This window comes from Triturus cristatus, chromosome 6, assembly GCF_964204655.1.
Source record: "Triturus cristatus chromosome 6, aTriCri1.1, whole genome shotgun sequence".
In the NCBI taxonomy this organism is placed as follows: domain Eukaryota; kingdom Metazoa; phylum Chordata; class Amphibia; order Caudata; family Salamandridae; genus Triturus; species Triturus cristatus.
This window is the reverse complement of record NC_140589.1, coordinates 23,957,637-23,977,808: the sequence shown is the minus strand read 5'-3', so window position 1 is coordinate 23,977,808 and position 20,172 is coordinate 23,957,637. Positions and strand designations below refer to the sequence as shown.

Here is a 20,172-nt window from a genome sequence, read left to right as displayed (position 1 = left end):
GTACCCCTATAAACACCACAACCTGCACACCTAAAACATAACTTAAAAAATAAATTAATTACACAATTTACATAATTATCAACTAAATAGTAAATACTAAATAAATAATTATTAAGTCATTAAAATAAATTTTCTTTCCACCCTGTACACCTACCAATCCCACAACCCACACCTAAAACATAACTTAAAAAAGAAATGTTTACACAATTTACATAATTAGCAATTAAATAATTAATTATAATTAATTTACTACACACCCTATACCCCTACAAAGCCCACAACCTGCCCAGAAAACATCATATAAAACAATTAACTACACAATTTAAATAATTAGTTATCAATTAATTAATTAATAATTCAAAAATATTTTTAATTAATTACTTATAATAAAATTACTTTCCACCGTATACCCCTTCAAACCCCACAATGTGCTACAACACTACAACTTGCAATAAACAATTAAATTAAATAAAAAACAGATTACAAACTACATTACAAAAACATTAATAATTATACAATCTATAAAATATATAATTACAACATATAATAAAATACATAAAAATAATTTTAAAACAATGTTATTGTAAATGTAAATCCGTATTTGTAAAGTGCGAGCTACTCATCCTTACGGGTCTCAAGGCGCTGGGGGCCATCATGGAAATTAAGTGAGCTATTGCCCAGAGTCACATGGAGCTGAGCTGCCACCGGAGCCAGGGATCGAACCGTGAACCCTGTGCTCCGAAGTCAGCTGCCCTGGCCGCTGCACCACACCTCTCCACTTATTAACTACTATATTTTTGTAAATGATGTTAACAACATAGATATTTTTGACATCGATAATACTTAGCTTAGAAAATCAATAGTTTTGTCAATGATATTCCTGCATCGCAATATTAAAAACCAGAAATTTCTGCATTGTGATATTTCTTTACTCTATACTTGGTCAGAGACACCATGCAGTTGTCATGTGGATTCAAAAGGGACATCTTCTTAAAGCATTTTCAACAAGGTGTGAAAACTGAAAGCTTCGAAGGACACATTTGAACATGTGGGTGTTGAAATACTGAAGGAGAAGTGCAAAAGAAAACACTTGAGTGTTTCTTCAGTAGCTTATCGGGTTATTCTAGACTGAAATTATAACTAGACATTGGGTTGGGCCATCCTACAGGACTCCAGCCAATTTAAAGAACAGGAAAAAGCACCCAATCATAAAACACTGAAAATCATCCCAACTAAGGACCCGATTATGATCTCGTTCGGAAAGCAAACCGAACAACTCGTCTCCGGAATGCTTACCATACAACTCGTGTCAGGGGAGTCAGACCGAACAAGTACGATGCATTTGAATGCCTCCGGATACGATTCGGTTGGACTCCCATTGACTTTAATGGGAGCCTGTGTACAGAACACTTACACAGGCTCCCATTGACAAAAGGGGTGGTTGGGGATCATCGTGCACCCTGGGGTGGGAACCCCTCTGTGCCTGCCACACTGTGCATGGTCTGAAAGGGGGGACCCATGGGTACCCCCACGGGCACGATTTGGAGGGCCCCGGGTGAAGGGGGCGCCTGATATGGGCCCCCAAAGACCGATTCCGGCACCCTTTTCAATCCAGGCAAAACGAATCGTTAAGGCTATCTGAATCGTTCATACTTGTTCGCTTGGAAAACCTACTCCATAGAGCTGTACAATTCAGCTCTGGAGGGCTCTATCTCTCCGTATGCTTTCCGGAACCGATTCGGTCAGCGCTAAGGGTTTCCAGGCATTGTACTTGGTCTTTCGGAATTGGGAATGAGTCGGTCGGAAACAAGAGCTCCGGATTGGTTTAGGTAAAACCAAATCCGATTCGGAGCCCTTCCGACTGAGATCGGAATCGGGACCTAAGTTGCTAAATCAAACTCAAACTTTATCCCTAACCCTAACCTTAACTCTAGACTTTGACCCTTACCCTAAGCCGTACCCAGTAGTTCTCAAACTGTGGTCCGGGGGACCCCCTGGGAGTCTGTGAAATCTATTTAGGGGATATGGGACTGCTTAGAAAATTTAATACCATTAACAGATTAATAAAGCGTATATAAATAAAGAAGCAAAACGTAAAACTTTTTTTTTTTTTTTTTTAAATGATGCATAAATGTGAAGGAAGAAAATGGAGGCTAACATTTATGTTATTATCTTCAGATTGATTCCTGGGGGGAGTGGAAGTGCATCAATTAAAATATAATTTGGACGACAAGTTGCTTCATTTTAATTTAGGAAAATCCATACTTCCCAATACAATTAAAATCTTGATTTATTTTTTATATTTATTTGTGAATTAAATAAAGCATTTAATCATTTGTACATTTGCTTGATGATTCAAATCATCAAAAATGCTTAGGCCGTGGTCCCCTGTTTCCAGTAATGACTCAGTGGGGGGGTCACCGCAATCCAATACTTCTTCATTGGGGAGGTCTCCGGGTTCCAGTAATGATTAAGTGGGGATAACCAGAAGACAAGAGGGTAAGAACCAGCGCCATATACGATAACCCTACAGCCTAATTCATAACCCTAAACTTTCTTCAGCACTTTATATTCACTTTGCTTCAAATGGTGTTCGGTGGGTTACCTTTTCAATGCTTCAGAAGCGCTGCTTTGAAAGACTCGTGTCTCGTTCATCTACTAGAGGAATTTTCCTAACTTGTAAACATTTAAAATATCAAGAGTTGTATGTTGATCTGCTTCGTCAACTAGTAGCAGGGCAGGGCTTGACAAACCACTGAATAGTCAAATTCAGTTAGAATGCCGTGTATTTCCAATGAATATGTAAGTGGGGGAATGTGCATACAATTCATTTAAGGGACAATTATTTCAATACTTATTGATCTCTCTAAAAATAAGCTGGATTTTACTATTTGGTGAATCAATATCCCTGAAGGTAGAATTTTTGGGCTTGATTTAGATCTTGTCAGACGGGTTACTCTGTCGCAACGGGGGTGGATATCCCGTCCGCCGAAATATAAATCCCACAGGTTATTATGGGATTTTATATTTCGGCGGACGGAATATCCGTCACCGTTGTGACGGAGTAAGCCATCCGCCAAGATGTAATCAGGTCCTTTGTGCTGGATGAAAGCAGGTTCTACAGATCGTCTGTCCTGGCCAAATTATATCACCAATAAACATTAGTCATAAAAGCTCCAGTTTCCCTTTAAACCATTCAAGGATTACTGAACTGCAACCACCAATAATGTCTTCCCATTTAATTATGTTTGTAATTTATAATGGCTGCAAGGCATGTATATGTAACTATATTTCTTACAAAATATTTGTAAGAGCACAATATTGTGTAATTTTTATGTAAAACATGGATTTGCTGATATCTCGGCCCCTTCTTACACTGCTGCTATTTTACATGTGTGGATGAGTGACCACCGTGGTGTACACGCATACAAAGGTCTAACACAAAAAAACAAATGGAATGAAAAATGGAATAAAAATGTTTTTAAGGCTGTGGCTTAAGAGTAACTGTCACTCACCCACTCACGCAGGGACCATGCACTTCTCATACTCACATAGTGACCTCGTCACATACTGCAACAGACGTTCCGCCCACTCCCAGGAAAGCAAGCCTGCCATCTAGCTGAAGGATCCCAGGGAAGGGTGAGGGAGCAAACCTTCTGTCGTGGATGTCCACTCGGCAATCGGCCGTGGAAAGACGGTCGGACTCGGGGCTGTTAGCGCGTCGGAAGCGAAGCGAGCGACCCTGGGTAGTAGGGGACTCTGGGGCGGCTCGTACCGGGGAGCTGGGGCAAACCCCTCGACTGGGGTCATCTTCCATCAAACACTGGGTCTGTATGAGGGAGAGACAAAAAATATATAGAGTCAACCCTGCACAGTCCACATGCAGACCTTACCCTTGCCCGTCCTGCAAGGTCCTCTTTCTATGCTGATCACACTATCTTGAATTTATTGTTTGATCTGTGAAGATGGTCCTGGTAAACATGTCCCAAAATGGAGAGTAACATTGTGAGATTGTGTCCTGCCATGACGCGATGGTTCCTTTCCACCCCATCAAACCCAACGATCACAAGTTCTTGTCACACAGCACCACAAATATACTTTCTGACAATAAACTGCAATAACCAGTGTAAGCAGCAGAGCTCAGGAACACATGACATGTCATTGTAATTTTGTCACTCCTCTCCCTTTGTTGTCTGGACAAGTCAAACCATCTTAACCCCTTCAGTGCCCATGACGAGCTGGACTCGTCATGGGCTGCGGTGGCGCTGTGCCCATGACGAGTCCAGCTCGTCATGAACTCCGCCCGCTAATACAAAGCGCGGCACTGGGCGGGGAAAGGGGCGGGCATGCAAGGGGTTAAAGCTGTTTATTGCCATGGGATGTGGGCCCTGGTGTAATGAGGAGCAGGTGCAACTCCATAACCCCTTCATTTCTTAATCCTTCATGGTTCCATGCACCCTCAAACACTCAGAAATTCACGTCCTGCCACAAAAGGAGCCTGAGGCTAAACCGAGAAGAACAGGAGTGGAATGGAAAGGTCTGATGTGAATTAGCACAAACTTCACATCTCTGGGTCATGGCATTCTTTTACCTCCATTCATGCACATCTATGCGTGTTTCATGAATCATTGCAGTGTACTAAACAGAAACTCTGGGCTGGTTATAATACATTTCGGGTGGTATTTCAAAGACCTGAATCAATCCCCTTTCAAGTGTCACCCATGATTTATATTTCAGTACACATCATTATCTTATAAATTACTAAAACCTTCATGACACAGGAAATCCCAACAAATTAACTCAATATTTATTCTAGGTCAGTCACACCAGTGACGGATCTGGAGCTCAAGGCTCACCAATGCGTAGACTCAGCTTGAATGATCTCAAGGCCTCTATTGAACTTGACGGCCCCACAAATCATGTCCAAGTTTTCAAAAACCTCAACTTTCTCTATTATTTTCTGTCACCTCATACGTCTGTAAGTCCCTGAACTTAAAGACGCCCACCATCTGTGTACTGCACTCCATGGTCCCACAAGTTCCTGAGACCCAGAGATTGAAGATGCCCATAGACTGTGTACTATATTCCGGGGACCCACAAATCTTTAAACCCCGAAGCTCGAAGAAGCCTCCTGTCTTTGTACCACACCTTATACGCTCACAAATGTCTACGAGTCACACATTGAAGACGTCCATAAGCTCCAGAGCTTGGAGAAGCCTATGGTCTGTGCACTCCACTCACACACATCTCTGGACTCCAGGGCTTGAACAACCTCACTTTCTGTGTACTCCAATCACTTGCCCCAAACATTTCTAGGTTCCAGGGGTTCAGAAGCCCACAGTCTATCAGTTGCTTTACATTGCCACAAACATCACTAGACCCCAGCAGTCGAAGATGCCCAGCAAGCTGAGGCACATTACTTTGCTGATGCTGATTCTGAGCTTGTTGCGGTTCACGTCAGTCTCCTCCCAAATGTCGGTGTCATTAAAGCCAATGTTGGGAGCCTGGCCCAGGCTGTCTGGTGGCCTCCCTGTCAGGACCGGTGGTGCATTCTCCTGATCACTGAGGTGCTCGCCCTGAAGGACATCCTCCGTGTTCTCACGCAGCATGTCTCCAGGCACCGGAGTAACATTCACCACGCTGAGGAAGAAAGATATAGACAGCATTGAGGGCACGCAAATCCCAGACCCAGGGAAGTTTACCAATATCTAATGCAAGGCATAGCAGAGAGCAGGACATCGCCATAACAACAAAGATATGGCTTTGCTGCTCTCTTCCCAAGCGATGGCACACTTTCTGCCTGTCTAGTGACACGCACACATCTTTCCACCAAAGTTCAAAGGCATGCATAGGTCTAGAATAAGTCTTGTACTGGAAGACTACATGCCCATTACAAAATACTATGATTTGACGTACATTTAAACTTGGTCCACGTTAATTGTGTGCTATACACAATAGCGCACATGAAAACTTAAAACAATTTCCGAGAACTATTCATCCTTCTTTGTGCCTACTTCAAGGATGGAACAAATTCCTGTCAACAAATGTTGCTAGGTAGGAGTTTGTGCCAAAAACTTTGCGTGGTAGCATGGCAATGCCTATGTATCGCCCATTGAATGCCCCTTGACACAAAGCAGTGCTTGGCATAGCAGTACTTTGCATTACTTCTAGGCAACTTACCAGCACAAAACAAGTTCTGCTTTCTGTCACTTTTGGTGACTTTGTATCAGCGCAAAGTGTTGATATATCTCGCCTAAACTGTAAATCAAGCCTGGAGAGACCATCAAAAAACCATGACAACCTGACACTGTGCACTTCACCAACAGTGACCGACCTCCACAAGTAAAGAGAAGACAGTGAAAGATGTTTTTCCTCATTGCAATATTCTCCCACAAATCATACTGCAGGGACATACAACACACAGCTACAATCCTGCAGTAACTACTCAGAAAAACTCACAGCACAATTCTATAATTAAAAGAAGCATGCTGTAAGGACAAACACCGCACATCTACCTTCTTACACCAACCACATTGACCACATTGAAAGAACTCACAACCCACTTGCACAATTCAAGACAACACACTGAAGGCACACACACAACAATCTACACTTCTACAATAGCCAAGATCTCACAAAACACGTCTACAGTTCTATAAAATATGCTACAAGGACACGTCTGTACTCCTACAACAACCACACCCCGAAAGAACTCACAACATACTTCTACAATTTTATAAAACACAATGCAGAATGGAGGGAGGGCATGCACCTCACAACAAGAGCTCTGAAAGAACACACTTCTGTAACACCATAAAAACACACTGCATGGACCAAAATGATACATCAACACTGCCACAACAACCACACTTAAAAAGAGATGAGAACACACCAACAATTCTATAAAATACACAGCAGAGACACACACCATACATCCACATGCCTACAACACCCTTAAAATACGTCATAAAACGCTTTTACAATTCTATAAAAACACATTGTAAGAGCACACACCACACATCTAACTTTACAACAACCACAGTTAACTGATAGCACCCTTTCTACAATTCAATAAAAAACACCAGGCAAGTGCATTCACTATAAAAGTAATAATATAAAAGTACAGTGCACGTACACAACACGTCGATCACACTGAACGCACAAACATTACGTTTCAACAGTACTACCAAAACACACTACAAAAAATGTCACAATTCAAAAATCACATGACCACATTGATAGGATACGCAATATAACTCAACAATTTCACAGACCCAATAGTCAAGGAATGCACAACCACACTTCTGAAGTCCCTTAAAAACCACAAAACAAGGACACCCTTCACATCTGTAAATGTCTGGCAATCACGTGGAAAAATCACCTATTATAAAACAACTGCACTGCAAGGAAACACAACACTCTTTTACAATCCAAAGGCAACTGCACTATCACAATCCTAGACCACATGCTCACACTTCAAGAACACACACCATACTTTCACAATTCCACAGCAACCAACACAGCAAGGACCCAAAGTACATTTAAATGTAACATCTGATATGTGGCCCGGTTCTAAAAAAAACGAAACAGAAACATAGTGCTGTAGGCTTACAGAAACATTTTGAGGAAATTGTACGCTTTTTGGGAATTCAGAGTTTTTTTACTCCTTGGAAGATGTCATGAGCACAGTGTTCTAGGAACAGTTCTGAAATGTTTTGTAATTTTCATCATTCTCACACATGAAAGCATTTCTGCAGGTGAACATGTCATGGCTGCAAATGTATGCATGTATCAATACTTTGTAAACCTGCTTTTAGACTTCAACATTTGTATTTTGTTTCTCCACTGGAATTGTTTTTTTGTTTCTTGGGGAAAAACTCCTGCCTACACCACAAACAACTGTGAAGATGATGCCAGGTCAGTACTCTCCACAAACCAACTCCTGACCATGACATAAGTAAATCCCAGGCAGTATATTCTGTATGTAAATTCAACAGCTCCTTAGCAACAGCACTGCAAGTACACAAGCCACACTTCCACAATCATACATCAACTACAGTGCTCAGGCACAAAGCCCTTCTGTGCACTGCAAGGACACATACCTCTTCTGCACACTGCTAAGACCTACCCACCCCTCCGGTAACCACACTGCAAGGACACACACCAGCTATTCAATCTTATACAAAACACTGCACAACAAACACCAAAAGTCTTCATTTCCACATAAACCACTCTGCACTGACACAGACCACTCTTCTACGATCCCAAAGTACACACAATGCAAAAACTGCAGATCACTTCCACTATTCCACCACAAGCAAGTACTTGCACCAGCTTTATAATCCTGCCTCAAACACACTACAAGGACACATGCATGATTACAGTTCCGCAGAGACCACAAGTCTCTGACACAGACTACTCTTTCACCACCCCACGATATTCCCACTGCAGGGGCATAGACCGCTTCTACAATCCAACCACACTGCAATGGCACATACCAGGAATACACTACTTCATCAAACACACACAACAACATACACCAAAACCCTTCATTCCCACATAAAACACTGCACTGACACAGACCACTATTCTACGAACCCACAGTATCTGCAATGCAAGAACACAACCAACTTTTACAATCCCACCAAAACTATGCTGCAAAGACATGCACCAGCACTACACTCTTGCATCAAAAAATAGCAACAACCACCAAATGCCTTCATTCCCACATAAACCACTCAGCACTGACATTGACCACTTCTACAATCCCACCACAATTACACTGCAAGGACACATGCCACGTCTACAATGCTGCATCAAACACACTGCAAGGACAGACACAAAAATACTTCATTCCCAAATAAACCATTCTGTACTGGCACAGGCCGCTGTTCTACAACCTCTCACAATTCACACCACAAACAACAAAAGGCTTTATTGCCCTGCACCGACATAGACCACTCTTCTATGATGCCACAGCATCAACACTACAAGGACACAGTTCACTTCCATATTACAAACATAAACACACAGCAAGGTCATGCACCAGGTCTACAAAGCTGAATCAAGCACACTGGAAAGACAAACACCAAAAGCTTTCATTTCCATATAAACCACTGTGCACTGACACCGACCACTCTTCTGCGACCCCACAGTATCCACACTGCAAGGACACAGACTACTTCTACAATTCCATCGCAAACCACACTGCAAGGACATGCACCAGATCTACAAAGCTGCATCAAACACACTGCAAGGACAAACACCACAAGCCTTAATTCCCACATAAAGCAATCTACATTGACCCTGGCCACTCTTCAGTGACCCCACAGTATCGACACTACAAGCACGTCCTACTTATACAATCCCACCACACAGCAAGGACATGCACCAAGTCTACAATCCTGCATGAAACACATTACAAGGAGAAATACTAAAAGCTTTTATTTCCATATAAACCATAGTGCACTTACACCGACCACTCTTCTGTGACCCCACAGTATCCGCACTGTAAGCACACCTTACTCCTAAAATCCCACCACACTGCAAGAACACTCTCCAAGTCTACAATCCAGCTTCAAAATCACTGCAAGGACATGTTCACAAATTACTACAGTTCTGCAGGGACCACACGCCACTGACACCCACCACTGTTCTATGACCACCACAATATCCACACTGCAAGGATGCAGATACCTTCTGCAATCCCACTACAGCCACACTACAAAGACATGGACCATGTCTACAATCCTGCATGAAACACACTACAAGGACAAACACCCAAAGCTAAACTCCTTCACCCTCACATAAACCACTCTGCATTGACACAGACCACTCATCTACAATCCCACAGTTTCCACAGTGCAAGGACACAAACCACTTCTACAATCTCACCACAACCACACTGCTAGGACTCACTTCAAGACTACCATCCTGCATCAATCACACTCCAAGGACAAGTACACAAATTACTACAGTTCGACAGGGCCCACACATCACTGATGCCGACCATTCTTCTATGACTGCACAGCATCTACAACGCAAAGACACAGACCACTTCTATAATCCCACCACATACACACTGCAAGAACACATACCAGGCCTCCAATCCTGCAAACACACTGGAAGGACAAATACCAAAAGCCTCATTCCCACATATACCATTCTCCACCAACACACAACCCTTCTATAATCCCACCACAAACCCACTGCAAGGACACACAAACACATGTACTATTCTGCAGGAACCACGGGGCAAACCACAAACCACACTCCTACAATCATGCAGCAACAACACTGCACGGATGCAGGCCAAATCTACAATGCCACTGCAACACACTTATACCATCATACTCAAATACCACTATAAGCATAAATGCTACACAGAGATGGTCCAGTAGGGCCATACATGAACAGTAACATAACCTGACCTGCCTTAAAAGACCCCATGATCTGTAAAATGTATCATGTTTTGCTGCTCAGAATAGGTGCTGCTTTTACAACTGTGGTAACTTGAGCACATCCCGTTGTCACAGGCCAACAGAAGGGAGTGGTCTCTGCTCTGTTGGGGTGCCTACCTCCTCCAGTAGAGAGATCTATTCTTTTAGGTGAGTTCGGACTTTCTATTGAATCTTTGTCCTCTCTCATCAGGATTCCCTAGACATTGATAGGGTGTAATCCTTCTCTATAAAGTCACTGTGCCAAGGCAGTGTGACAGCCATCAACAGTGCAAAGAACGATGAGATTGTAGCATGGCTGCCTCCCACATGTTCATCTATTTCTGTTTACCTGCTTTGCATATCCGTACATCAGAGCAGGTGTCATATGCTACTCAAGTACACGCAGGTAGAGAGGAGTGGTTATAGATTGGTAATGACGAGCATAGAGAGGGACAACTCTTTTGGTGGCTCAGAGATCTTGTATTGAGTTTGTTGGAGGTCTGGCCAGTTCAATATTGCTGCAATGAGAGTCTGCAGGGCAAGAGAAAGCAAAGGGAACGGGTGGATCTTAGGTGGAAGGATGGGCGAGGTGCAGTCGTGGTAGGTTAGGATGGGCTCAGAGTGTGGTGGTCAGAGGTGTGGTAGTCTTCTTAGATACCGACATTTCAAGCATTGACAGGAACCACCATGAACACAATCACTGCCAATGCATTGTAATTTTGACGGACGGCTATGTCAAACATGATGGAGCTCTATGGCAAATTTACAATTATTTTTACTTTCAAAAAGAAAATCCCAAAGCAGGATTTTCTGTTTGTAAATAAAAAAAATGCTTCCCTCGCCATGGGAGTTTCATCCCATGGCAAGGAGGGGCATTGTGCACTTTTAAATGTTTTAACATCAGGTTTTTTCCTGGCGGTGATAGTTATTGAAAAATGGCCCTATGTCTGCCCATCTAAAGTAGGTGGGAGGACATATAGCCATATCTCCGACGGCTCTTACTCTGTCAAGCTGTCGGTGAAGTTTGACCACGGCGGAGAAGGAGTAGTGTCCACAGTGATCAAACTATGGTCCACCCGATTCAAAATCGTGCGGGCTGACAATAATGTTGGTGGACAGGGAACTTCAACTCCATTGTGATGGAGTTCCCTCTCTTTTAACAATTAGGTAGGGCCCTTTGCTTGGATTTACAAATTTTAAAAATGTTGAAGTAGCTCTTTATATAAGCTCAAAATTTAAGCAGTCAATATTATTTTGAGTCTGTTTTTATCAGTCTTTGTTTTCTCATGAAATTGTAAAAGCCTGGTGGACTAGGTAAGTTTTCAGTAACTTCCTGAAAGGGGAAGGACCATACTTGTCAAACCACTCTCATTTGGCCAGTGACACCCCCTTTTTTGAGTAATCATTAACCATTTAGCTCATGGAATTACCCTCTTAAATGCCTGACTTCACCCGCATTTTTTACTCAAGAGATTGAGAAGGATGAAGGGCACTCAGATGTTTACTTGAAGCTGCATCTAGCAGTGTGGGGTGGAAGCTTACAACAAAAACTATGCGAGATCGAGAAAACCTTGGGTTCGGGATGGCGAGTTTCAGCAAACCTGGGAAGTAAATTCAGGCTACAGGAAAAGGTTAAAGGAGGAGGTGGGTGGGTCAAAAAATCTGCTGAAAGGTGAAGTCAGTGAAACAGTCCTTTTCTTTATTTTGTTTTACCTGCATACCAAAATTGGTATTAAAAAACTGTAAAGCCCACTTTGACAACACTTATAGAAACTGGGGTATGTGGGGAAGGGAGAATCTATTGATTGAACACACAAAATCATTTGTGTTTGGGCTTCTTCAGAAATCAGAATGGTCCTAAACAGGGGCAGTTTATAGTTGGTTGAAAGGAAGGCCAATGAGATTGCTCTTCATTCAGCAATCTAATTGGACAATCAGATAGAGGCGTGTGTTATGCTAATTCCAGTTAGCTGCTGGTAGCCACTGAAAAAAATATTTCAAGTAGACCTAGTTAACAGGTTTTAGCCTCCGCTAAATCAGAGCAGATCAAGTAGAAGTTCCGTCTTCAGGACAAGCTGCAAGATACCAGCATGACCAGTGGACCCTGTCTGCTGGGACAGTCTGCGGCACACTCACCCAAACATGGCCGCCGTCTGCCGCGTGTTCTGTTGCGGTGGGGTACAGGTGCTGGTGGAGAGCAGGATGTCACTGCCGCCCTTCTCCCAGTCGAAGGCCTCATTCTCGGTGATGCCCCGCTCCTTCATACACTTCTCAAACACTGACATGATCATCTGCAGGGAAGAAGGAAAGGGTGTGTTACAAGTGTCATAGGAAACTGGGCGAGAGGTGCATGATGCCACGCACCAGCCATGGCAAGACAATTGACCGGACATACTATAAGGCAGCAGTTATTATTATGGATTGAGAAGAGATATAATATTCCAGAGTCTCAAGCTCCAACTTTTATCAAGAATCAGTGAGTATGGCGCAACCTGATATTGTAGAGCCCCAGGATCTGGAAAATCATCTCTATCGATACCAGATCAGCACCGACCTACCTACAATTCAGAAAACAGCTGTAGACACACCTGTTCAAGGAGCACCACCTCTCATCCGGCACTCGACCCTTGACCTTTTCCTAATGATTGTAACTTTCTGGGGCCATGCACTACTCAGTCTCATCCCACACTTCTCCCGTAATATCCTCTACCTCCACTCTCTGACTCATCCCAAACCTCCATTTACTACAATGATCCCCCAAATAACCCTTTCTAGACTTTTCCCTCCTGCATCCCTCCTTTGACTCATCCCTAACCTCATTTTTACTACTATGATTACCCTAATCCAATTCTCGAGACTCGGCCCTCCTCCATCTCTCCTTTTACTCATCCCAAGCCTCATCTTGCTACTATGATGTCCCAAATAACACCTTCTAGACTCTCCTCTCTCCTCTCTACTCTCCCTCCATTTTCCTACTCAATCCAACTAACAGACTCACATGTCCACCACTCAAATTAACCCATATTTCCCTGTACTAATCCACCACTCATCCTTTTTGGGTTTCGGAGTAGTGTGATACTCGCCGAAAAGCGCTTTGATGCCTCGTCAGGAGTAGTAAGAGCTATATTAGTACAATTACAATATATAGGACCTAGTCCCAGATACCTGTTTCACCTGCAGTACACAGGTTAGAATCAAGTCAGGGTCAACTCAGTTTTCCCCCTTCTGACGCCAACAAAGTTATTAAAAGTAACACCTTATTTACAGCGCCGCAAAGCTGCAACTCTGTGAAAGGAAGCGCAATTTAAAGCAAGTTATTGTTTTTAGCACAAGAGCTCATAGAAGTTGTGCGCTGTCTGCGCAGCAGCTTCCTGCTCCTATAAACACAGACATTTACAAAGTCTTTCCGGAGTCTAGTGAGGGGATGGTGTTTTTTCAAGGGAGGGTGGGTGTCCCCGTCTTACTTAGTTCCATCACATGTAGACCCTTCCAGTAGTGCTCTGGGGAAGCCAAGGAGCCGCTGCTATAAGGGTCTCACTGCCTGTCTTCATTTTTGTAAATACCACTTTGGAGACCCCCCTCCCCTTGAAATGTAGGTAAGAGCACTGATATTCTCTATAATCGCAACAGTGTCTTACTGACCATTACATGCACAGAAAAATACATTAGGAAAAAATCATTTTAATTTCATTTTGTATTTAAAAAAATAATACCTTTCCTCTCGCACTCCCACCTGGTTGGATAAACAAACGCAACACAATCAAAATTTAATTTGCCAAACATATTGACAAAACCAGAAAAGACATGAAAAGCACCAAAAAAATCAACACCACACTGTGCATCCCATCACACAACTTCAAGACACCCTCAACTGAAGGCCTCTTAACCTCCTCGCCTCACTCAAGAAGCACACACACCTCTTTTCAATGGAACCCCCGCCACAAACAAAGACTAAGGGGTCTATTAGGATGTAGGGCAGATTGTCACCGCCCGCATGGCGGTGGCGATCCGCACTACATCCTACCCCGTCCGCCACCCATTTCCCCACGCCATATTAGTATGGCGGGGGGACCCCGGCGGACGGAAAGACTGTCTGCCGGTAAAAGGGGCTAGATATGGTGGCGGTGTCTGCTAGACACCGCCATCCATATTAGCATGGGCAGCAGTGCATGGCTTTCCATGGCGGAGACCCTGCCAGGGAAAGCCATGCGGAGTCTGCTTCAGGGGGCCCATTGCGGGGGGAGGGGGTGCACATGGGGGGTACCTATGGTACCCCCCCTGCATTGTCATGGACATGGTGGCAGGCACCCCGCGGTGCCTGTCACCTTGTGCATGACAATGCACACAGTGCATTCCCAGCATTTTGGCGGGCGGTGCTGTGGCGGGCGAGGATGCCACCGCTGCGGTGGCATCCTAATCGCCGGTGCAGGACCGCCGCACCACTGGCGGCCAGTCCCAGCACCGCTAGGGTGCCATCCTAATAGGCCCCTAAGTAAAAGTTTCTTGCTGTGCTGCCGCACCGAGACAATCAACAACTAATGCAGATAAATAACAATTGTCTACTACACACTTACCATTATAGGTTCTCAGCCTGCTGCTGCAACAACATAACCAACATCCAAGTGCAGATCGATACCAAGCATCTACTACAAGGCTACCATTCTAGGTTCTTGCTGTGCTGCCTCAACGAGACAGCCAGATGAAACAGTCCTCATTAAGGACATGGATGACTGCTGTATCCTCGCTGTTCTTCATTTGTCAGAACATTCTAAACACAGATGACCAGTAAGACCTCATCAATATCTTGGCAACATGCATTTATATATTCCACCCTTGGGCCCCTGCAGTTTCAAGGTGTTGCAGAGTCAACAAAGACTTTGTTGACAAAGTAAATATCCAAGGACCGTGATGAGATTGTGAGAAGCAAGTCTAAGACTTGCTGTTGGTCTGTGTGCTTACAGATGATTTTAGAAGCTAAGACAGGCACACATAAGAGGAGTTAGGTTGCTATCTGCTCCTTCTGTCTTGAGGAAGACCCAGTTTGAGAATTATTGCTTGTCGAAATGTTGACACCTGAATTGTAAGCCTCGGCGTTTAAATAATTTGCCTATGTTTCACCATTTACTGTCACTGCTTCTTCATTTGGAGCTCAGTGCCTAGGTCAGAGTACTGAATTGGGACAGTCAGTGAGACTTAAACAAGGCCAAATGGAAACCAAGACTTACCAAAAAAGCACTGACCGCAACAGCCTCCTCTCATTTGAGAGTCACCATCCCAAAGCTCTCTGGAAGACTCTCCTGTGCAGACAGTTCCTCCGCTTCAGACGCAATTGCAGCGACTTGACCAGCTACCGAACTCAAGCGAAGGAACTCGGCAACAATCTCCTGGAAAGGAGATCTCCACCGAAAGTAGTAAAACTGGCAGAGAAGAGGGCACAGAACAATAATAGAGAGGCTCTTCTGGAAGAGAACACACGCACCAAAGAGGATGTGATGACATGTGTCACCTCCTTTACTGCCCTTTCCAACAAGGTGAAATCCATCATCCTTTGACATTGGAGGATCTTGAATTCTGGTGATCTAAGTTTGGAGTGCCCACGCTTTGCTTTCAAGAGAGCGTCCAACCTGAGGGACGAACTGGTACACACCAGCCCACATGTCAAGAGACCTAACACACAGGTGACACTCTGGAATCTCTCACTGGTAACAGGACATCACCCCTGTGGGAGTTGCACGGAGTGCAACTCCACTACTCACTCTACCGCCTTCCAGCTGGGCACATTCCGATAAATTCAAATGCAGCACACAAACTGCAACACGAAAAACTGTATTTATCTGATTACCTCCCCATGCAATATGTACTAGGTGGGCATGAAGAAGAATGACCAAAATGAGCAATCACTACAAAGAGGTAAACCATTCCACCTAAGACCTAAAATGGACCATTCTGGGAGCAGATTCTTCTTGGAACGCCAGCACATTCTTCAGACGGGAACAGCAGGGGTGTTTCGCCTCCAGACGAACAAGAACGGGCTCAATGATGAGATCCCCTGAACGGAGATTTAATCCCACTTCCACACCTGCAAAATATCTCCCTCCCATTATACCAGACTAACTTAGCATCGGCCTCTCGACTAACGGGACGGTGACATTGTAAAACCCACACCCCCAATGGTTATTGGGAGCCCGATCTCCTTGGTGAGGAGCCACACAGGGTTCATTTGTGCCCTCATAACCTACCCATAGAGCAAACGTTTCTTTAACCTCCACAAATGGCTCCACGTTAAAAAGTACTTTCTACACTGATCATGACAGTAACGTCTATGTCAGGACCCCGTTACTCAAAGTGCCCCTCTGTATCATTGGTACAGAGATGATGCCCTCTCCCTTGTCATGACACATTCAGGTGCGACCCAACCCCATGACCATCTGAGTAATAACCCACCCACCCCCTTTTCCTGGGAAGATATATTTAGGACTGTGTTTCTGCTCTCCCTGCCAACCTTACAATACATACTTCCCTGGGAAACAGTCCACCCTCCCAGCGCCCATTTAATACTTTCTCAGAGTCCTCGCCTTCTCTGGCAACAGACTTGAGGGGCCTTGATGTGGGCTTTTCCCTGTTAGCCCTGCAATATACAACTCTCCCCAGGATCAGCTTGGCCACACAGACTGGTTTTAATACTTTTTCTGTAACCATCCTCACCCTGATGCTTAACTGAGCCTTTTTAGGTCTCGGCTGCGAAGGCTGCGCTTGCGCAGTCTCGCTCCGAGATTTAATGACTTTGAGAAGAGGGGCTTGCACCCGCCCCTCTTCTCTCCTGTTCTCCATTGGCTGGCCTCTTAAATGCTGGCCAGCCACTGGAGAAGAGGTCCAGTCACTCCGTTGAAGCCCCGTCCTTTTCGGATCGGGGGGCGTGTTTTTTGCGAGAAGTCTCAGGGAGGAGACAACAGCAAAACACGCCCCCAAATCCGAAAAGGACGTGGCGTTTCTCCGAGGCATTTTCTGCTGTGCCTCGGAGAAAGGCGGTGGTGTCCCGGCGTTGCTCCCTCACCTGATCTCCTGGGCAAGGATTTTATAGTGCGGCCTTTGTAGTGTCAAGGCTACTGTGCTAGCGCTTATTAGGGGTATTATCTTGGCGGTACACCGGCAGGCTCCTATATTTTTCATGTGAATAGCGCTGCTTCTGGTGTGCAGTTTTATAGAACGAAGACTCGGCCTGGGGCATCGGAACGTTTTAAACGAGCACTGGTTACATTACACAAGATCGGGTGTTATTTATTTTATTTCTAAGCCCAGCGAGATTGAGTGAGTTGTCCAGAATCCCAGGATGCAAAGCTGACGCCGGGACTCGAACCTGGTTTCCTAGACCCGTAGTCACCTGTTTTGGCAGGAACGCCAGATCTCTCATTGTTTACTCGGCACTGCCAGACCCTTTGGCGTAGGTTGCTGTCCTGTTTGGCACTGACTGGCCAGGTACAAGCTGGAGTCCTGCCGGGCGCCGTTTACCGTTTTAATTGCTTGGGGAGTTGGTCACTCCCAGCAGATACACCGATCCGCACGCGGTACGGATCCGGTAACCCTTGACTGGTAACGCCCCGCAATGAAATGCCGCGTGTGTTTCACAACTCCACATTACGTTGAGGGATGCTTCCTTATCTGAAACCCGAGACTGCCCCGCGACAACCTCCACTCTCAAGATGGCACCCGCTGCCGGCCAGTATAACTCCGCCCTGTATCCAACCTTAGACTAGGAAACGAGAGCAGAGCTGGGAATGGAAACCGAAAGTGCTCCGGGGCTGAGCGGGTGCCTGGGCTTCTCGCTGCCTCACTCGATGCAGGCGGGCACAGGCCGGCATTCGGCCTAAGAAGTCACCCGGGCCAACCATGGCCACTTAATGATTCCATCGGCACAAAACCTCTAAGCCCCGGACCTCCAGCGACCCGCGGAAGCCGTGGCCTATCACCAGCCTCCCGCCGACCCACCCGGCCATGGTCTATGGCTGACATCCGGTTTGGGGAACCGGGAACCGAGCGCAGATTTGCATTGGCCCGGACACGCCCCGACTCGGAAGCAGAGAGGGGCACCGGGGCTTGGATTCCAGCTCCCCGAGGCCGCCTCCATGACTTTCATGACGCCGCCACACACTGTAAGAGCTCAACAGGTAACTGGCGCGTGGGCGGGAAGTAAACTACAAATGCAGAGGGTACAAAATGTATCCTAAAACCAATTCTTGTTTTGGTTGCTGGGTCGCCCATCCTAACCCAGAGAACCCTCGTCATGCTTGTAGCTTAAGTTATAAGCTTAATCCTCCACCCTGTCCACCTCACCACCAGTATCCACCCACAGTTCACAGCAGTGCTTCTTAACTTGTCTGTGGATCCCCACTTCACTATTGGAAGTCCGGGACTCCAGCCACAGCAGTTTCTACGAATTGATCCTCAAATACACTAAACTACACAAGTATCCATCAAGCAAATACACAAGCTATTAACTGCTTTCTATAATTCACACTAAAAATGACACAAAACGAAATTGTATTTATTGCACACCTTGCCCTACACTACACCCATTCTTATCAACCCGCTCACCCCCAATCACCTATACCCTTCCACCAACCACCCCACCTGCCGTGACCGCGCCCACTCTGGCAGAGTGTGAACATATCACCCCTTTGAATCGAAAGGGGACCCAGCTCTCCCTGTCTTTTGTAGTATTTGTTTATAAATGTTTATACATTTTATTAGTGTTTGCGTAACATATGTCAACCAGAAAAAGTGGCCCATAAGGGGGCTCCATGCACTCATCTGAAAGGAGGTCTCTTTATCTTAAGCTGGCCCTGCACTCCACAGATACATCCACCCACCAGCCGCCTTGCTTCCTTCGGAGGGAGGCAGGCAGGCCCGGCAGCGCCCTCCTCATCCCCCCTCCTCTGAGGCCACAGGCCTGTTGCACCCACACGAAAGAGGCGTGAGATACCCGGCACCAGACACCATGAACATTCTCCAGAAGCTCTCCGCGCTGGGGAGGCAGATGAAACGACACCCCGGGGTGAGTGCGGCCTATCACCCTGTGCCCCTTGCTCCAGGCTTGGTCTCATGACCAGCTGGCCCTGTAAGGTAGCTGTAAGGTAGCTCAGTGGGTTCACTTACTTGCTGACGAGATTGGTCTGTAAAGGGTCGATCCCGGGTGGTACTGCTCAGCCTTTCATCCCCACCTATCTCATAAAGTAAGCCACCTACCCCATAAAGTAAGCAAACAGTTTGCTGGGTGATTATATTCCTGTTAACTGTGGAAAGCAGACCAGTGGGTCTGCGTGCCTGCTGCGCAGATCAGTGCCATCAGAGATTTGAGTCCTTCGGAAACAAACAAATAAATACAATGACCAGGAGCTTTCGCAGTCAAATCTGCAACCAATCGCAGGAAGACAATTTAGTGCGTAGCATGAACTCTTGAAATGGTCATTCATGACATTAAAAAATATGAACCACCTGTCATTTGTAGCGCATTCAGCCAAAGCACCCTATATAGAAAATATGTATATCGGCAGTGATCACTGGCGTTATTTCACCTTCTTCCCAGACCACTTTCTCCCTCTCCCCTATTTTGCTTTAATATGTCATATACAAATTTGTCCTCGATTCACACAAAAAACATTCTGTCCGCCCAATGTTACTACATCCAAAGGACGTTCCTCTGAAGCTTAATTTTGAGAAACGTGCTTATTCTATT

General features: G+C 45.2%; 1 protein-coding gene across 2 annotated transcripts in view; it reads right to left on the bottom strand.

The window, feature by feature from the left end:
* TTBK1 (tau tubulin kinase 1) overlaps positions 1-20,172 on the bottom strand; it is a 585,854-nt gene that overhangs the window by 178,804 nt on the left and 386,878 nt on the right. Inside the window, exons 10-12 of one of the 2 annotated variants that reach the window (XM_085610162.1) lie at positions 12,576-12,730; positions 5,421-5,640; positions 3,552-3,829 (exon numbers count right to left, since the gene is read on the bottom strand). In XM_085610162.1, the coding sequence (XP_085466288.1) occupies positions 3,552-3,829; positions 5,421-5,640; positions 12,576-12,730 (653 nt within the window). The remainder of the gene's footprint in view (positions 1-3,551; positions 3,830-5,420; positions 5,641-12,575; positions 12,731-20,172) is intronic. The other variant, XM_085610163.1, reaches the window with a different exon arrangement.